Source organism: Aricia agestis, chromosome Z (assembly GCF_905147365.1).
Source record: "Aricia agestis chromosome Z, ilAriAges1.1, whole genome shotgun sequence".
In the NCBI taxonomy this organism is placed as follows: Eukaryota; Metazoa; Arthropoda; class Insecta; order Lepidoptera; family Lycaenidae; genus Aricia; species Aricia agestis.
This window is the reverse complement of record NC_056428.1, coordinates 40,048,096-40,066,823: the sequence shown is the minus strand read 5'-3', so window position 1 is coordinate 40,066,823 and position 18,728 is coordinate 40,048,096. Positions and strand designations below refer to the sequence as shown.

Genomic DNA, 18,728 nt, shown 5'->3' with positions numbered 1-18,728 from the left:
TGCTAAGTTTAGTCAATGTTTTTTTGTGTATAGCTTGTCTAATTTGAAATGACGCGCCCCACCACTTGACTATAGTTGATATAAATGTTTTTTTTTTTACTGTGAAATGTGAATACGAGGGAGGAATGTGAAACTACTATCGTTATTTTTGAGATAAATTAAACAAGTGTATTTAAAAATAATCGGCCAAGTGCGATTCGGACTCGCGCACGAAGGGTTCCGTACCGTTATAGACGAAAAATAGGCCAAAAATTGTTATTGTAGAATGTAGGGGAATTACAAATTAAAATTTAACTTTAATATTATTTTAATATTATTATTAATTATTAAAATAGATATTATTATATAACTAAGGCCTTAATGACAAGTGCCTAGCTGTTGCCATTATTGATTATGAGCAAAAAAGGCCAAAAAATAACGTTTGTTGTATGGGAGCCCCCCTTAAATATTAATTTTATATGTTGTTATAGCGGCAACAGAAATACACAATCTGTGAAAATTTCAGAAGACTACCTTTAGTGGTTATTGAGTTACGGTCACAGACAGACACACGGACAGACATCGAAGTCTCAGTAATAGGGTCCCGTTTTTACCCTTTGGTTACGGAACCCTAAAAACGACTTCAAAATTGTACTTAAAATTCCTTATCTCGACAACTACTGAGCCGATTTTGACTAAACTCGCAGTATTCCCTAAGTTGTATCGTATCTAGTACAACAAAATAAGAATAAGTCAAATATGGATTGTTCCGGAGATATGAAAACACGAACATACATACACTTTTGAAATTCCGCACATTTGTTCAGACATAGTGTAAACTATACAAAAACTCAGTTCTGAAAATATTACATACTGTATATAAGGGTCAAAAAGATAACCTCCTTTTTTGAAGTTGGTTACTAGATAAAAGTAACTGAAAATATAGAAAAGAGCTGAAAATATAGAAAATGTTGCACAAAGTTGAAAATATAAATGTAATTACAAGCTCTTCATTCCGACATGATATCATGAAGTTAATTACGAAATATAAAATTGTTAAATGTGAAGTTTAAAAGGAAAACCTCGATATTCCAGAACTCTCATTAAATATACGTATTGTAAGTTATTTATTGATGGAAAATCAAATAAATCATTGAAGATTGGCATTGGATATTTTCCTATCCATACTAACTAGAGATCGCCCAATGGTCGAAATTCGACCTTAGTTTCAACGACATCAGGACTACCTATATTTTGTAAAAAAATATTGACTTTATCATATTTTTTTCAACTCTTGTCGCTGGGACTCAGATGATCTCAGACTGGTCGTTTAAGCATTGTCTAATAGTATTTTAGATTCAATGAAAAAAAAAAACTATAATCCATTTTCAATTTGTCACCTTGTTGTCAACAGACTTCAACCATAAATAAAAGAGTACAATTCGTATGTATATTGTATAGGCTTGTCACTCAAAAATCTGTCATTTTTCCTAGTGTGTGTGTTGTGGTGTGTGTAATGTTTTATTTGTTAAAAAAATGTTCAACAAAAGCATAATTTAAAATAATATTATCTCGATGCACTCCTTTACACTATAGACTAACTGTGCAAACTTTCATTCACTTACGTTTACTCATTTTCCGTCAAAAGGGATACAAAGTTTTTGGCTAACGTATTAATATATAGATATTATAAAATAAATGTCAAATTGTGACTGTCTATCTGTTTGGTAGGTACCTCTTCACGCCCAAACCGCTAAACCGAATTTGTTGAAAGGGGTTCGAACCTTTCTGAATTGTGGCATATCTAGCCGCCGGCCATCTTGATTTTTTCCGAGCACGATAAGCGGCTAGATATATGGAGCCTGTCCATACAAAAATGTCCGAACCCCTTTCGTATACTTTGCGTCCCAGAAAAGGATAAGGATACTTTATCCCTGGAAAATGTACGGTTCCCAATCCCACGCGATAAGCGAATTTCGGCGCAATGGAATTGCGGATTTAGTTTATTATACAGTTCTTGCAATCTATGAGCGCGCGGCGCTCTTAGTTGTGTTGGTGACCATATCTATACACGCGTACATGGCTCGCTCGCTACTGACTGCTCCGTTAGATACGCACACTAACGAAAATGTCTATTCGTATTTCCAACTACAAATAAAGGCTACGCGCGCTCGTAGATTGCAAGAACTAAGTATAATAGTAGATGACGTCCGCAACCACGTTGCGCTAAAACTCTATGTCCTTTCCCGGAACTCAATACCAAATTGCAGCAAAATCGGTTGCATATATTCGTTTACAGCTCGGGGATCTTACATTTTTCTGTGACAAAAAATCCTCTCCCAGAACTCAAACTGCCTACATAAAAAAATCAACCTGTTTATTAGCGTATGGAAAACATATTATAGCTATATGGATATTAACCAGCGATTATTATGAGGAATAATTGGAATTAACTTAAAACAATTATTTTTAAAAAGCTAGGCAAACGTTAAAGCTTGTTTACTAAACCGTTTTCCTTATTATCTATCTTTTTTAAAATTGAAACGGGGTTTTCTGTGAGTCACAATATCTGTTAGCATTTTCAAAAAAAAAATCTCAATCTTTCCATATTTGCGTATATCAATTATTACAACATTATAATCAGTATTCGATTAGATATCTTGTTTTTTAATTGATAACACAAATCGTAAACAATTTACTATGATTGCAATAGCTATTTGGACCTTGTGCTTTTTAAATTTTATGTCATTGATTTTAATAGCTTTGCTGGCCAGGAAAATTAAACTTTCGACCTAGAAATAATTCGCATACTTATTATAGCTGAAAATTTATAGAGACGTTAAATTAATAAAACCTCAAAAGTCCGTGGAAGAGCCCTGCTTCGGCACGAATGGGTCGGCTCGACCAGAAAAAAATAATACCACGGGCTCACAGAAAACCGGCGTAAAACAGCGCTTGCAGTGTATTTTGCCGAGTGAGTGAGTTTACCGGAGGCTCTGCCCTACCCTCCCCTACTCTATTACCCTACGCTATTCCCTCTTAAAAGGCCGGCAACGCACCTGCAGCTCTTCTAATGTTGCGAGTGTCCATCGCAAAGCAAAGGAAGTTGTTTTCCATCAGGTAACCTTTGCTCGTTTGCCCTCTTATTTCATAAACAAGTCCACGAAACCGTGCAATATACTGAAAAGTTTCCTATGTCCCTACACGTGGTCTACTCTATATGTACATTAATAAAAAAGTGCCACGTTATGTACCGATACAGAGCAAAAATAGGCTAAAAATTGTGTTTTTTTTTTATGGGAGCCCCCCTTAAATGTTTATTTTATTTTAATGTTATATAATACGGTTTAAGACTTTATTTCTCACAAAATAATTTTACAAATTATTATACACGGCGAGAAACACGTGTTACATAAATAAATTGAGTGATACATTTGGCAAACACTACCTAAGTATACACATTTACATTTTTTGTCTTTTACATGTTCTCACAAAACATTACATTTATCATCACTATTTCAAAATTATACATCATACATTCTCTGGAAAACAAACATTACATATTTCATCATTCATCACTATATTTTCAAAATCATTCATCATAAATTTTCTGAAAAACAAACATTACATTTATCATTCATCACTATTTTAGAATGATAGGTACATCATACATTCTCTGGAAAAACATTTTATTATATTTTTTTTTATATAGGATCATAGAATACTGTAGTTTATTACTATTTTACATTCATTTAATTAATATCAGTTAGTAGATAAAATTTAAGATTCTTTTTGAATAATGGCAGTGATTTTATTTCTTTTATATCTTTAGGCAAGCTATTATACATTTTGGCACCTTCAAACATAATATTTTTAATCCCATAGTTGGAGCGTGGTGTATATAGATTTATATTATTTGCATTTCTCAAGTGGCGAGTGTGGATTTGCGACTTTTTAGTAAAGATGATTTGTGAGAGGATGTCTTTGGTTAATATTTTTCTTATTAGTAGGCAGGTGTGGAATTTATGTATTTGTTTTACAGTCATTAGTTTAAGTCTTTTGTAAATAGTTTTAGTAGGTGTCATGTAATCATAATTAAAAAGAGTTTTTACAATTTTATTTTGCTTTATTTGTAGTTTTTTTAATATTTTCTAGTGGATCCCCATACTTCAATCAAGTAGGTAAGGTGTGATTTGATGAGTGAATTTTATATTAGATATTTTATGTTAATTGGGAAACAGTGTATATTATTCTTAAGAACACCCATCAGCGACGACAGTTTGTTACATATTTTATTTATGTGCGGTTTCCCAGTGGGATGATTATCGAGAGTTAAGCCAAGATATTTCTCTGATTCTACTTTTGTTATCATTTCCTTGTCAATTGTTAACGGTGTAAAACTACCTAGTTTTTTATTTTTTGACGATAAAATAATATAATTAGTTTTTTTGACATTCATAGTTAGCAAATTATACTTGAACCATTCATTAAGCTTATTTAAATCTTTCTGGGCTTGTGAAACTAGAGAGTCCAGTTTTCGTCCAAAGTAAAAGAGACAGGTGTCATCTGCGTATAGAGTTGTATCAGCCATTAGCTTTAGGTCTTTTATGTTATTAATATATATTAAGAAAAGTAGGGGTCCGAGAATTGATCCTTGTGGGACTCCGCAAGATACTGGATTAGTACTACTCAATGTTTCGTCTATTTTGACTGCCTGCTTTCTATTTTTTAAATATGATTCTATTATTTTGTAAACCGTGCCTTTTATACCAATCTTTTTTGAATTTATGTAGAAGAAGTTTATGGCTGATTGTGTCGAAGGCCTTTTGTAGATCTATGAATATTCCAAGAGCCAGTTGTATTGATATAAAGCGAAAAAGGCCGAAAATAAATTAAGAAATGAATGAAAGAAAGCATGAAATAAAAATAAATTAAGAAATTTAAAAAGAACCCCGCCAAACAACTTTAAAAAGTAATGAAATAATATATTTTACTGACTTTAAGTTTAAATAATTCCTGAGTGAAAAGTAATATTTTAGTTTATATTTAGTTCATTTTCCAGCACGGAGCAGGAGCTAAGAACACTCTCGATTAAGTCAGCTTCCAAACAAAAAAAATAGATCCAAATCGCCATCCACCTGTCACATCCACCCGTTTGGATGTTACGATGCCACAGACAAACAGACAGACCGACAGACAGACACGTCAAACTTATAATTACACCCCTCTTTTTTGTCGGGGGTTAAAAATGACGTTTGTTGTATGAGAATTGGGAGCCCCCCTTATACAGAGTGCAATTAAACCTTCCTGCCAAATTTTGACATATTGATCCTTGTTAAAAATAAAAATACACGTATTTTTTCTTTTATAGTCACTCAGTACTAAAATGTTGAGAAATACCTTCTGAAAGTTATCCTAAAAAACACTACAATTAATGGACACGATTCACGAAGCGTCGTCCGCGCGCGCGCGCCTCTTTCCGTTTTTACGCTTTGGGTACGGAACCCTAAAAATTACTTCAGCAGTTTGTGAGATAAGCCCTTTCAAATAATTTTCCCCGTTTTTTCCACATAGGAATTATAACTGCGAAAAAGTGGTTCTACCTATTTTTATTATGATAAAATGTATAGTTTGAAAAAAATAACGGAAGAAACCTCAGTTCCATACTTTTGACCTTGAATAAATTTTAAGCACAAGGAAGATCGTCGAGGACTGATGTTTTATTCATAATGGTGTTTACAACGTCTCTACCAATTTTCAATGTGAATTATTCCCAGGTTACGATATTTTTGCGTCTAATGAGACCGAGCTATTGTATACACAATACATGTTTTGACGTTTAATGATGTAAACATGTTTTGATTGAAGAAATTGGAGAAGATTGAAATTGGAGCTGCGAGCTCCATGTGGCCACTTAGGCATTAGTTCGATATTTATAAGAATACTGATTTCCTATTAGAGGTGAAACAAGAAAAGATGCTGCATTAAATTAGTCGAATCGAGGTTCTAGAATCTATAGTTATTAATCTTATATTGTAGCTTATCTAAATTAGATTATCTCGGGCATAATATTAGCTGTAGCTATGCCCGAAGGCGTTTCAGTTTAGGGTTTTATTTGACTTTCCTACCTGCGGGCAATAGTCTGTTGGGTATATACTTAATATGCGAAATTTCCAATTTCATCAAATGTTAAAGTCAATTGTAGTACACGTTGTGACATGTCGCCCCGTTTTCATACAAGTTATAATAATGCACTCGGTTATACATATCATAATTAATAGTGATGAAATATGCGACCCGTTGCGCCATAGGGGCTCGTCACTATGTTTTTGAAGCTTTACCTTTATATAAGTAATGATCTCATAAATAAAATTTACCATACTTCTGCATATATCGTTTCCATGTCATAATTCATTAGTACGGATAAAACAAAGTGACTTCCCGTTGTGCATCACTAAGAATGTATGCGTACAATGTTGAATTTACGTAACGGATTTTGATGTCGTCACTATGGAGATACTTTAAGTCCCGGGACTTAAAGTATCTCCATAGTGACGCTAGATGGCTATATTTTTACAACACAAAATTATTAATTTTTTATTCTTTATAAACACCTAGCTTATGGAAGATCTGATTCGCCCCCCTCCTGGCCCAGAACCTGGGTACGCCCATGCTTTCATAGTTATTTATTTCCTATTTTTGTTTTCTATACTCATGATACCAGCTTCCATTTATTTAAATTCAAGCATACATTCAGTATCTCCCTAGTATTTACATATTACGGTTATTTGAAACACACGCCAATAGATCGACAATTTCATGAAAGTCTACGTCATACTGGAAGGTTGAATTTTTTTAGGTCAATTTTGAACTAAGATAAGCAAAAAAAATTGGATTTTGGCGCGATCTCGGCAATGCGGCAAATGTATGGTCAAGGTCGTTTGCTCAGGGGATGGCCTTAAGGCTGACTGCTGAGTTTGATTTCTTTACTGTCTGTGATCTTCTGCGAGTTTCTATGTTAGATTTAAGGTATTTAAGTATTTTGAATTTTATAAAGGGAGAAAGAATTTACTCTCTACCTAAAGACAAAAAGGTTTCACAAAAATTTCCAGTATCTGTTACTTTAAAATTAGAAATAGTGCTTTAAATAAACGACGAGTAGAAAATAAAGTATTTCTCAATAGCAAAAATAAAAAGGATTAAACTCGATCACACAATTTTTTTTTAAAAAGGACTCTACATTGTTTAATCTCTAGACAATAGGCGTGGAGAGAATCAGAAATAAAAGAGCGTTGAATTGGATTAGAGACCAGTGTTTGTTTAAGCCTCGATAGACCGAACCACATTATCAAAGAAATAATTTCACTTTTCACGGGAACGCAAAATCGTGTTAGGAAAATATGGAGTCGGTATTGGTTTTTTTAGAATACGATAACGTAGCTGTTATGTATTTAATGTAATATATTTAAAGTCAATGACTTAATGGCTATCATCTAAAGACATTTAATATTACTAGAGATCGCCCAATGGTCGAAATTCGACCTTAATTTCAACGACATTAGGACTACTACCTAGGTACCTATATTTTGTAAAAAATATTGACTGTTGCATTTTTTTTTCAACTCTTGTCTCTGGGACTTAGCTGATCTCAGACTGGCCGTGTAAGCATTGTCTAATAGTATCTTAGATCCAATAAAAAAAACTATAATCCATTTTCAATTTGTCAACTTGTTGTCAACAGACTTCAACCATAAATGAAAAGAGTATAATTCGTATGCATAAACCATAGACATAATATATACTGTCGGCATAAAGTCTATGTTCGTATGTATAGGCTTGTCACTCAAAAATCTGTCATTTCTCATGTGTGTGTGTTGTAGTGTATGTAATGTTTTATTTGTTAAAAAAATGTATGATAAAAGCATAATTTCAAAATAATATTAGTTCGATGCACTCCTTCACCATATAAATTATAACTGGGGAAACTACGTTTCCCCATTTTTCGTAAAAAGGGTTACAAAGTTTTTTGTTCGCGTATTAATATTATGATTATGCCATGAATTAATATGATTACGACGTGTAATAATTCAGACCGCAACGCGACGCGTAGATGCATTTCTAAAGTATGGATTTGACAGGCTTCGACGTCACGCAAGTGTCAATTAAAGAAATGCAACTACGTGTCTGTTCTGAATTGGCCTGAATTGGTTGATTCATACCACAAGTCACAACGCGACGCATAGATTGCATTTCGTTTAAACATGGATTTGACAGATTTGCAAGACGTCTCACGCAATTGAAATCTGTCAAATCCATACAAATTTATGCCGCGCCTCGCCTCGTCACGTTGCGGTCTGAATCAACCCTTCGTTAGATGGAGCAATATTGTAAACAAAATTAAACCATCAACCCCCAAGCGGCACACGGCTGTCACATAACAATTGAAAATCTATTGTGTCTGCGATTCCCACGATCGAGGTACCTATTAAATATTTATAAGAGGGCTTCTTACCTTAGGTAACCATTAATTGTATCGTATTTTCGATGGACTTCAACGTGTTTTGCAATTATTGTCACGTTATTTTAGCAATTTGATTTTATTTCTTTCATACTTACATTTTGATCTGAACTTAGCTTCCATGCATATTTCACGAAAAAGTCCTATAACTAACATTTTGTTATAATAAATAATTAAAAACATCTTTATTAACCATACAAGGGGCAAAACACAATCAGAGTTTTAAATAATAACACAAAATAATAACAAAAGAACATAAATGACGCACTACCACAGAATATATATTATTACTACATTATTTACAACATAATGACAATGTTTTAATTACAAGTAATATTATAAAATGTTAGTGATATCAGGTGTGCCATGAGTAACACTGCTCAGCCATATACATTTTTTTTTGATAAAATAAGGGTGCAAATGAGCAAACGGGTCTCCTGATGGAAAGCAACTACCGTCGCCCATGGACACTTGCAACATGAACTGCAGGTGCATTGCCGGCCTTTTAAGAGGGAATAACTTCTTGAAGGTTTGCAGGTCGTTATGGTCGTAACTTTATACCTACAAGTGAATTAATTTTGTCGGTAACTTAAGGGTACCCACTCCTGTAGTACCATCGAGGAAATTGATTCCTAGGCAGTTGATAGACCAACGTCATTTGGTCGGATCATATTGTCAATTCGTAACGCGACCAAACTACGTAGGTCCCCATCTGCCTAGGAATCAAGTACCTAACGTATCCTAATTCATTTTTACAGGGTCTCCTTCAACGTGCCGAGAAGCTTTTCCCATTTCTCCTGTTCGCGATCAACCAGGCCATGACGAGCATATTTGGTGCCAACGACTCTCCCATCATGACTGTCCGAGTGAGGGATCTCCTCTTTGATGGCATCCTCCTGTGCCAGAATCCGGGCATCGTAGGTATGATAATTAAGAGGTGGGTGGATAAAGTGGCTAACATATTTCGACAGGCTAACTAACATCAAAGGGTTTAATTTTTAAAACGCTAATGTACAAAAACCCCACTTTGGTCAAACTATCGGCCGACCAAAAAAGTCTGTAGTCAGGAGCCGTACTACGAAACCGTTTTGAGACTGAAACAATCGTACGAGAATGCCTCGTTGCACTCTAATAAACGTGAAATGACGTTGTTAGAGCAGGACGCAGCATTCTCGTCCGAGTGTTTGAGTATCAAAACAATTTCGTAGTAGGCCTATTGCCCCCTGCAGACTTAATGTATTGCGTGATGCGTATACACCTTTATTACCTACCTAGAAATATGATGATAACATAATTTGTACGTTTTACTAACAAGTGGGTTTATGTATTACTTAAGAGGGCAAATAAAGCAAAAAAATCAAACATCGTCCTTCTCAATTTTTCGGAATCAGCGTCAAGTTAGTTTTTTCTTAATTACTCGATAAATTATATACAAAGAAATAAAAAATTCGTGAAATTGAGGGTTCCGTAGTCAACAATGAACCCTTATAGTTTCGGTCTGTCCGTCTGTCCGCGGTTTTGCTCATATATTATAAGGCCTACAAAGCTGTAATTCGGCATGAATGCACATATTATATTAATGATGCCGACAAAATGGTACTGAATTACTTACATAAAATATTTAAAAAATATTTTTTAAGGTACCTCCCAGCGTTGCCAGACGTCCCGATTTTGGCGGGACGTCCCGATCATTTCATCAAAATTAAATGTCCCGCGCGGGACAGGCTCAGTCCCGCTTTTCGGGGATTGGATCGGACTTTCCAGTCCGAACGTAAGTGTAGCGTGCTGAGAAGAAAGTTGCGTACTGCGTAATGAAGATAAAAGTGTGGGAGGTAGAGGGGTGGATTTTCTTTGGCTACTTTTGCTATCTATTGTCGCATAAACGTTATTTTAACGCAAAAAGATAAAAATTAAAAAAAACTTTTGATTTTATAGCTACCTTTTTTTACTTTGTCCCGCTTTTGACTGAAGAATCCCGCTTTTTCACTCAAAAAGTTCCAATGACCCGATTTGGCACAAAAAAAATCTGGTAACGCTGGTATCTCCCCTGCACATCATGCGGGGATGACGAAATATTATTTAAATATTATTTTCCGATTTAGGGATCCATTTGTGAAATATTAAGTTTTAAAGTGGAAAAATCGTTAGAGTCCAGTTTCGTTAGAATCGTTTATCTGGTAGAAGGGGGGACAGAGTCCAGTGTCCCCCCCCCTTCTACCAGATAAACGGTTGATGTGAATGATGGAATGTGAAAAAAATCAAGACAGAAGGAAATATGCTGAGTTTAAAAGGAAAACTATTACGGCTAAGAAAACTTAATAAGTTATTGAATAATAGTCGTAAAGTATAAAGGAAGTTTTTGTTCAAATTCCTTTGAACGTTACTGAGATGATGTTGTTACTTATTAGTAGTGTAAAACACGTCGTTATACTAGATGTACATTCATTGATCATACAAAAATTGACAAAAACTGGCGGTACTACGGAACCCTATATTGCGCGTGGCCCGACACGCATTTGGCCGGTTTTTGAAGTGAAAACTTCTTTAGCGGCGTTGAGCACTTTTGTGGGATGGGTAAAAACTATGAAACTCGCGTCAGATTCTCGTGCTGATCGAAAAACCGTAAGACGGTTGGAGAGTAGTGTTGTAACATCAAACATGTTAAGACAACCGACAACATAAAAAATGTTAAGAGCTCACCTGACTCTAAAAATCAAACATCTCTTCACACTCACGCCCGTCTTTCATATGCCAGGTGAAAAAGGACGGCGCGGAATCATCGCCGAGTTAGTTTTACTTAAATAAAAGACGAACTATAATGATTATGAAAAAAGTGTTTTGAGCAAATTTAGTTTTTATCAATACCTTCTTAGATATTAAAAAATATTAAAGAAAAGGCAGCAAACTTCGAAGATCCAAGCAAAAATGTGTCTAAAACAAGGTTTTTTGTAAAAAAGAAACTATCGAGCATTTTTTGAGTAATCGTGTTTTCTTCTTCTTGAGCATTTAATCTTTATGAACTTACTTACGTACTGATTTTGTTACTTGTGGCAAAAAATCAGTTTTCTAGACCTTACAGATTTTGAGATCTAGGTTAAAGTATGTAGTCAAGTTAGGGTCATATGGGCTCTTAAGAGGAGTCCACACCGCTCTTTTTTCCATACAAACGTTGTCCCCTGTTTCCTCCCTGGATAATGCTAGTAGAGTTATAATTTTTTTTCTGAATATCTACGGCCACTAATACAATGTCCCTATGTTTTCTTTTTTTTCATAATTTAATTATTAAATAAGATATGAACGTTCAAAAACCCAAAAAAATGGCCAGATTTTCCGCTGTGTTCAAACGTCCAGAAAACAGATTTGGCTAGACTAAACAAAAAAAAGCAAAACATAGGAACACAGCTCAAGCCTTTTTTTAATCTTTAATGAAAAAAGTATTTAAATCGGTTAAGTTTTGGAGAAGGAATCTGGGGACAACGAATTGTTGATTTTCTGGATTTTCTGCAGTTGTCTCTATCGCGTTCTGCGGTATAGGCTTGAGGTAAGGGAGACAGCTATAGATATTACACGTACTTTTTTTTCATTTCTCTAGCCCCTGGTGTATCCTCTTAATAATCAAGTTTTCACTTCTGCCGGCACTCCCGGAGTGCAAACCGTCTTTTTTCTATATTTTAAGATATTGTGTTTCGCTAGTACTAACCCTTGCAAATATAATATAGTGCCTATGTTTAGAAAATGAAACAATTAGTAGCTTATTATCCAGTGTTAAAATGAATTAAATAAGATAATTATTAATATAAGTATTGTGCTTTTTAATTTAATTTCATAGGCAATGTGGCGTGCTCGCAAATCAAGACCATTGGCCAGGACGTTCAAAATCTGGAGGAATTAGAAGATGGAACGATACAGTTTACTCTGCTGAGTTATGTAAGTTTCATATTTTGATAATATTAAAAATTCATACTAGATAATATTATATTAATAATAATTCATATTTTTTCCACCTTTTTCTTCGTGTCGTTTGTTCATCACGAGACCGTATATTGTGTTTCCGCGATAACTGAAGACGTAAGTAGAAGAAGTGGGTAACTAACATTTGGTCGTTTTTTTTTTTGCGCAAATGGCTTTAGGTCCGGGAAAATGATTTGCAATCAAAAATATAGAGGTTGTTGCTAAAGTATATACTATAGGTACCTATATTTTTATATTATTATAATATCTATAGACGCTTCACACCACGTCAGTCTGGCCCCGTGGTATAAAGTACCTGAAGGACTTGTGTTACGGGTACCAGATAACGGAAGTATATTTAATACTTTTATTAGCTATACACATATTTAATACACATCCATGACCCAGGAACCTTGAATACTTTTGTTCCCTCGGCGGGATTCGAACCCGTGACTCCCGGCTTGAGCTACCAACAGCCCACCAACTGAGCCACAGAGGTCGTCAAATATTTCCGGTCCTAAGCCTCCTTTTTATATGCAAAAAAACCAAAAGAAAAAAAATAGTTACCCACTTGTTCCACTTATGTCTTCAACAATGATAATATCGTCGCTGCGCGTGCGATACAGCGTATGAGCAGTTGGTAAATACCGCGTATCTGCTTTTTGATGATTTTACAGGAGGAAGAAAAAACTGAATATCTCAGCTATTTTGACTCCTATTACCGACTGAACTTAACAGCTACGAGTAGTTCTTTGCACTTTCCTTTAGTGGTTAGTAACGTAAATTAGTTCGCAATTGGCTTAGGTTTTGTTTAAAGTCTCTTACGCGTTTTTATAATAAGTAAATACAAAATAAGTAGGCTTTATATTAAAGATACGTGGTTTTGAATTCAATCAAATCAGTAAAAGGTTACATTTTTTTATTAGAAAAATCAAATATATTATATTTTTTTACACTGTAACCTAGCAAAAATTACCAAAATCATTTTACAATATTTTCTGTTCTTAATTTTTTATTGATATCCCAATTTTTCATAGATTTTTGACTTTATCTGACAGAGATCATAATAATCATTTAAAATAAAATAAAAATGATTTATTACATAAGTACATACTAAAGCCCTTCTCTTCCACGAACCTGAAGAAAAGGACCCCCACCCGGAGCACTTCTTATCAGAGGGTCGAAGGTCAAAATGAGTCTGACGCTTAAATGTAGGGACCACAGCTGCAGCTGCAGCTATACTCTCCAGAGTATAGCCGCCTGCCGGTATAATTCAGTCTGTCGGAGCTTAGCTCTGTACGGTGGTTCAATATGGGCAGATTTCGTCACTAATTTCGTAGTAATAAGACGGACATTAGCCGGGCTCCCAGATACTGTTCGCAATGTAGCGGTGAGGGTTACCAGAAGGTGCCGTACGGTCTCCTAGGTGACAGCTACTGCCCTAGCGGGAGATCCACCGTGGCAGCTGGTTACGAAGTTCTTCGCCAAGTTGCTCATCCTCGTTCCAGAGAGGTTGTCGCGGGCTGCAGTGGGAGGTCCGGAGGGCCTAAAGGCAAGAAAAGCAGCCTCGAGGCATACGATCGTTGGGCCATAGAGTAACGATGATAATGAGCTATTCTCTATTCCGCATCGGAAGTGTGGAGGCGTCATTATGCAAATCTCCAAATTTCTATGCAATTGGGGCTCCGGGTGAGGCTGGAAACCTACCCGGCTTAGCTAGTCCCGACGCCGAAGGGAACTCTTCAAATTGCCGAAGCGTTCCCTTACTTTGATGGTAGTCTGCTCCCTTCTGGAGAAGACTGTCCGGTCTTGGAGAGAGCCCTGTGTTTGAAAAATCCAGAACATCCCTCCGTATACAGCTGAAGGCAAATCGCAGGTGGTTTTAGTGGGTAGGTTTAGCACTACTAGTCGCCCATATCCCCGGGGTTCTTTAGATTAACTGAGCAACTTCCCCAACCTGGTGATCATATTTTGTCGTGGCGATTAGTTGCCGCCTGTATTTTTAAGGTGAAGATATAATGATAACATGACATAATCTTCCTTGATCTTCAAAGCAATTCAAAATTAATTGAAACATTCTAGCTTGAATACAACACATATTATGAACAATATTAAACAATAATTAAAATATACTTACGTGGTGGTTTTAAATATCAGCAAAATAGTTATTTCTAGGAGCACTTACTAATCTCGATAAATTATTTTTCTTGCCGCTGTAGTAAATACGCGGAATTGCTTCTAACTTCCGGCCACCTACTGTTCCGCGGTATTGTTTCGATGGCAAAATGTACGTTTCTAATCGGATAATTTAAAATCTCTGAAGCCTAATATAAGCCAATATGCCTTTCAAACCGGCTGGCAAAATATCTCAATTTTGCGCATTTTGCTGTTACGCGGTATTTACCAACTGCTCATACGCGGTACCGCACGTGCAGCGACGATATGTCCTCTCACGAGACTCGAAGTATCCTCAGTCATCACTAGAATGTGTTCGATGTATTTGTGGATATACCTACAAACATTTTTTCGCATTCATAATACATATTACTACTCGTAGACTTCTAAAATTTGGTGTCATGACTCATGGACATTCTCCCTCTGTTACTAAGTAAAGCATATTACTCATTTAAGCGAAACCCTAAAAAAACACCAAAATATTTAGTAGCAATAATCTCCTATACCAACTCTATTCTTTTATGATTGCTTCTAATGATGTGAAAAATTTAAACTAAAGCGTGAGTGAAGATTATATCATGTTAAAATATAACTACTAATACAATTTTGCCAGTGTCCACCAAACTATAAAATAATATGTAGGTAATCATTGTAACTTTATATTTCACTTTTTCAGTAAGTATTCTTAAGTACTTTCGGATACAGTTTAATTTTTTTAATATTGAACGCAGTCACTAAGATATATAATATTATCAATAACTACGATTTTGCAATAGTTGGCCTTCAAAGGAGCGTGGCCTTCTATGGTCAATACCAGATATGAGATTTTTAATCAAACTACATTTCGATCTACATTTCGATACAGAAATGGCATTTCAATATTCTTCCATGGTAATATATCTAATAAATATTGAAGATTTTCAATATTTATTAGGTCTTCAGTGAATTTTGATTAAAAATTTTCCGATTGCGAAATACACAATTGAACGGAAATCTGTACGATATCAAATTGCTGTAGGAATATAGAATATCCTCACTAATATTATTATAAATGCAAAATTATGTCTATCTGTTACCTCTTCGAGCTTGAATTAACCCGAGATAGTTGTGGAGATTCTGTGATACAGGACCTTTCCCGTCAGAACCCACAATTACCGAAAACACTGGCGGCGTCTAATTAAATTATGTGGACGTAGTTAGGTATAGATGTTAGTTTTTATAGTTAGTAGATGATAGTCGGCTTATGATAGTTTTTATTACGGAATGTCTATGTCCACGTAATTTTATTAAAATGACGCCGCCAGTGTTTTCGGTAATTCTGAGTTAGCAAGGTGAGTGGAAATCTTTGTATACAGTTTATCTGGAATATAAAGCTGGCCGCATACACACGTTTTCCGTATTCGATTTCCAAATTAGTTCTCCGTGTTCGGAAGACTGAATGCATGGAATCAGTACAAAATACATTAAGTGTAGTCGCACACGGGCCACACGCGACAGCCACAAACGCCGTCACAAGAAGCAAGAAAAGGCCACAAAAATAGCTGAAGCGCGCAATAGCCACTTTTGGCCGATGGTCGACACTTGCGGTCTGTGGCTGCTACTTTTTTAAATTTATTAAAAAAAAGGTTAAGTTTATGCGGCGTTTTGTGTCGGCGTTTAGTGGCCGGTGCGGGCCAGAAGAGCAAGCCGCGACGGCCGACGATTGTAGCGTGTGGCGGTCATCGGCGTCAACCATGTCGGCGGTCGGCGAGTCCATATAAAATGTATGAAAACTACAGGAAATATTTAGCAGGTAGCGGAGTTTTGGGGTTGTGGCCGGTGGCCCGTGTGCGGCCCTAACTGACGCAAACGTTCGCTTTTTTCCGCACGTACGTTTCAAGAGCAGAGCAGAGCCGGCGCGTTCGCACGTGAACAAACTAACGTTTGCGCTAGTGTCACGGAATTCCGGAAATCAGAAAATCGGATACGGCAAACGTGCCAGCCTTTAAAACATTATTTTTTTAAACCTTTTCGATATTTTAATTCGAAAGAAGGTCTGAATATGGCGAAATTGTTTCGACAGAACTTCATATACCGCCCGCAACTCTACTGCGCGGTGCGCCAAAATTCATTTATAGCGCGGAAACCGTGCATTTTTCTCTCATTCTTCTCATCTCCATATCAAAGGAACTGCATGCAAAACGGACCATGCAGGCAAAACGGAACGGTCAAATTACCTACTTGAAGCCTACTAGGGCCATCTATTTGCTAGGTAACGCAACTAATTATTCGTAGATCCATTTCTGTGTTCGGGCCCTTCCCGTTCTTGGTCAGCTTGCCGGCGAAACTGTCATACGTAACAGCGGAATTTTATCGCGGTTAAATGTTTTTTTCACATTTTGATGTAAAGCACATCATTTTTGACCAGCCCTCACTTTTGCCGTAATTAATATTTTCTATTTAAGGATGTATATAAGGTCAAATTCCGTATTACATCCAATTAAATTATGAAAGTACTAAATATGTAAAAAATTAGACGCCCAGACACTTATTATTCATTATAATGATTTTTTTATAATATATTTTTCAGGAACTATTCGATATTTAATTATTATTGAAAAAAATATTGTTGTAATTTGACTTTCGCAAATGGCGGCCAAGAAAGCTCGGCAAAGCTTTAAATGAAGGTGGCGAAAAAAGGAACTAACTCTGCCACATACGAAAACGACATACTTGACAGTTCTGGTTAACTTCAAAATCTGACATTCATTCATGAGCACCTAAAGGCCAAAACGGCCCGGGCAAAATGGACTAGGTGGCCTTCAAAAATTTTTTTCATATGATTTTTTTTTTGTTGTGTTTTCTATTTCAGATGGTTCATAATAATATAAGAACCACTAATAGGCGAAGTCAATATGAGAAAGCTAACAAAAAGTGAAAATCAAAGAAATGGGATTTAAAAAAACAGCTGAAATCAATAAGTTACTAAAGACTGCATTAAAACAAAAAGACGGGTGCAATGCTTGGTTTATCTCCTCTAGGCACATTTTAGTTTAGTTGTAATTTGTACACAACATTTATTTGTAAAAGGTATTCCCCAGATTACAAATGCATTGGGGCCATTTTGCCCTTTACCGTGGGCCATTTTACCTTCACAAGCAGGCAAAATGGCCCATAAGGAAGATTTTGGAAATCGTTCAATATCTTCATTTTCTGTGATTTGAATAAAGTCTGATAAATAGGAATTATAGAGTGATTAAAAATAAAAATATTCTATAAAAAAATCTAATAATAAACCTATATTTGTTGATGTAAGACGAGTTTTGCCTTAAATATACCATTTTGCTTTCAGTTTCTCTATTATCAGCAAAGTCAGTTGAGCGGTTTGGGCGTGTAGACAGACAGACAGACAGACACTTTGATATTTATTTTATAAGATTAAGGCGACGCCTTGATAATTTGGCTGTAGCGATATCGATTTTTCTCAGTAATGACTAAAGCTAAGAAATTAAAGTTCATTATCAGTATTAATCATGTCTTTGTCTTTTAATTACCCATAGCATAACACGATTAATCAACTTTTATAATACAGAATAATCAATCAAAAAGATCTCTCTCTGTAAAAAAAGGATTCCTATTTTGCCAACAGAGGAGAGTGATTTAAGCTTCCAAAATTTGTACATAGATTTGTTCAAGCATACACTTTAACTTTAATATAAACATAGCTTATATGAAATGTATTTATGGTTTTTAAATTACGTGACAAAAACCATTTTTGTCGCTTACGCCCTTTCCATTTTTTGCTGTTCCATTGCTAGAAAACAAGGAATCTAAAACATATCCAACGCGGTTTTTTACTTTAACGCGGCATCACCTTAAAGGCATGTTTCACCACTTTCTGATAAAGTGCCGAATAGGCTATTCACAACTTTTTGACAGATTCTCCATACTTGATCTGTCAAATTAATTGGTGGATAGCCTATTCGTCACTTATCAGGAACTGGTGAAACAGGCCCTAAGGGTGTACTACGACCTACGACCTATTCCATTGCAAGAACAATAATGCGTTAAAGTAACACGTTTTGCGCTACCTACTGTTAGTTCTAGTAGGTTCTCGAGCATAATT

The 18,728-nt window shown here is 35.6% G+C and overlaps 1 protein-coding gene across 1 annotated transcript in view; it reads left to right on the top strand.

Moving 5' to 3' along the window:
• Positions 1-18,728, top strand: part of LOC121738423 (sensory neuron membrane protein 2-like) — a 96,228-nt gene that overhangs the window by 8,592 nt on the left and 68,908 nt on the right. The window contains exons 4-5 of the mRNA XM_042130462.1: positions 9,256-9,418; positions 12,327-12,424. Coding sequence (XP_041986396.1) covers positions 9,256-9,418; positions 12,327-12,424 — 261 coding nt within the window. The remainder of the gene's footprint in view (positions 1-9,255; positions 9,419-12,326; positions 12,425-18,728) is intronic.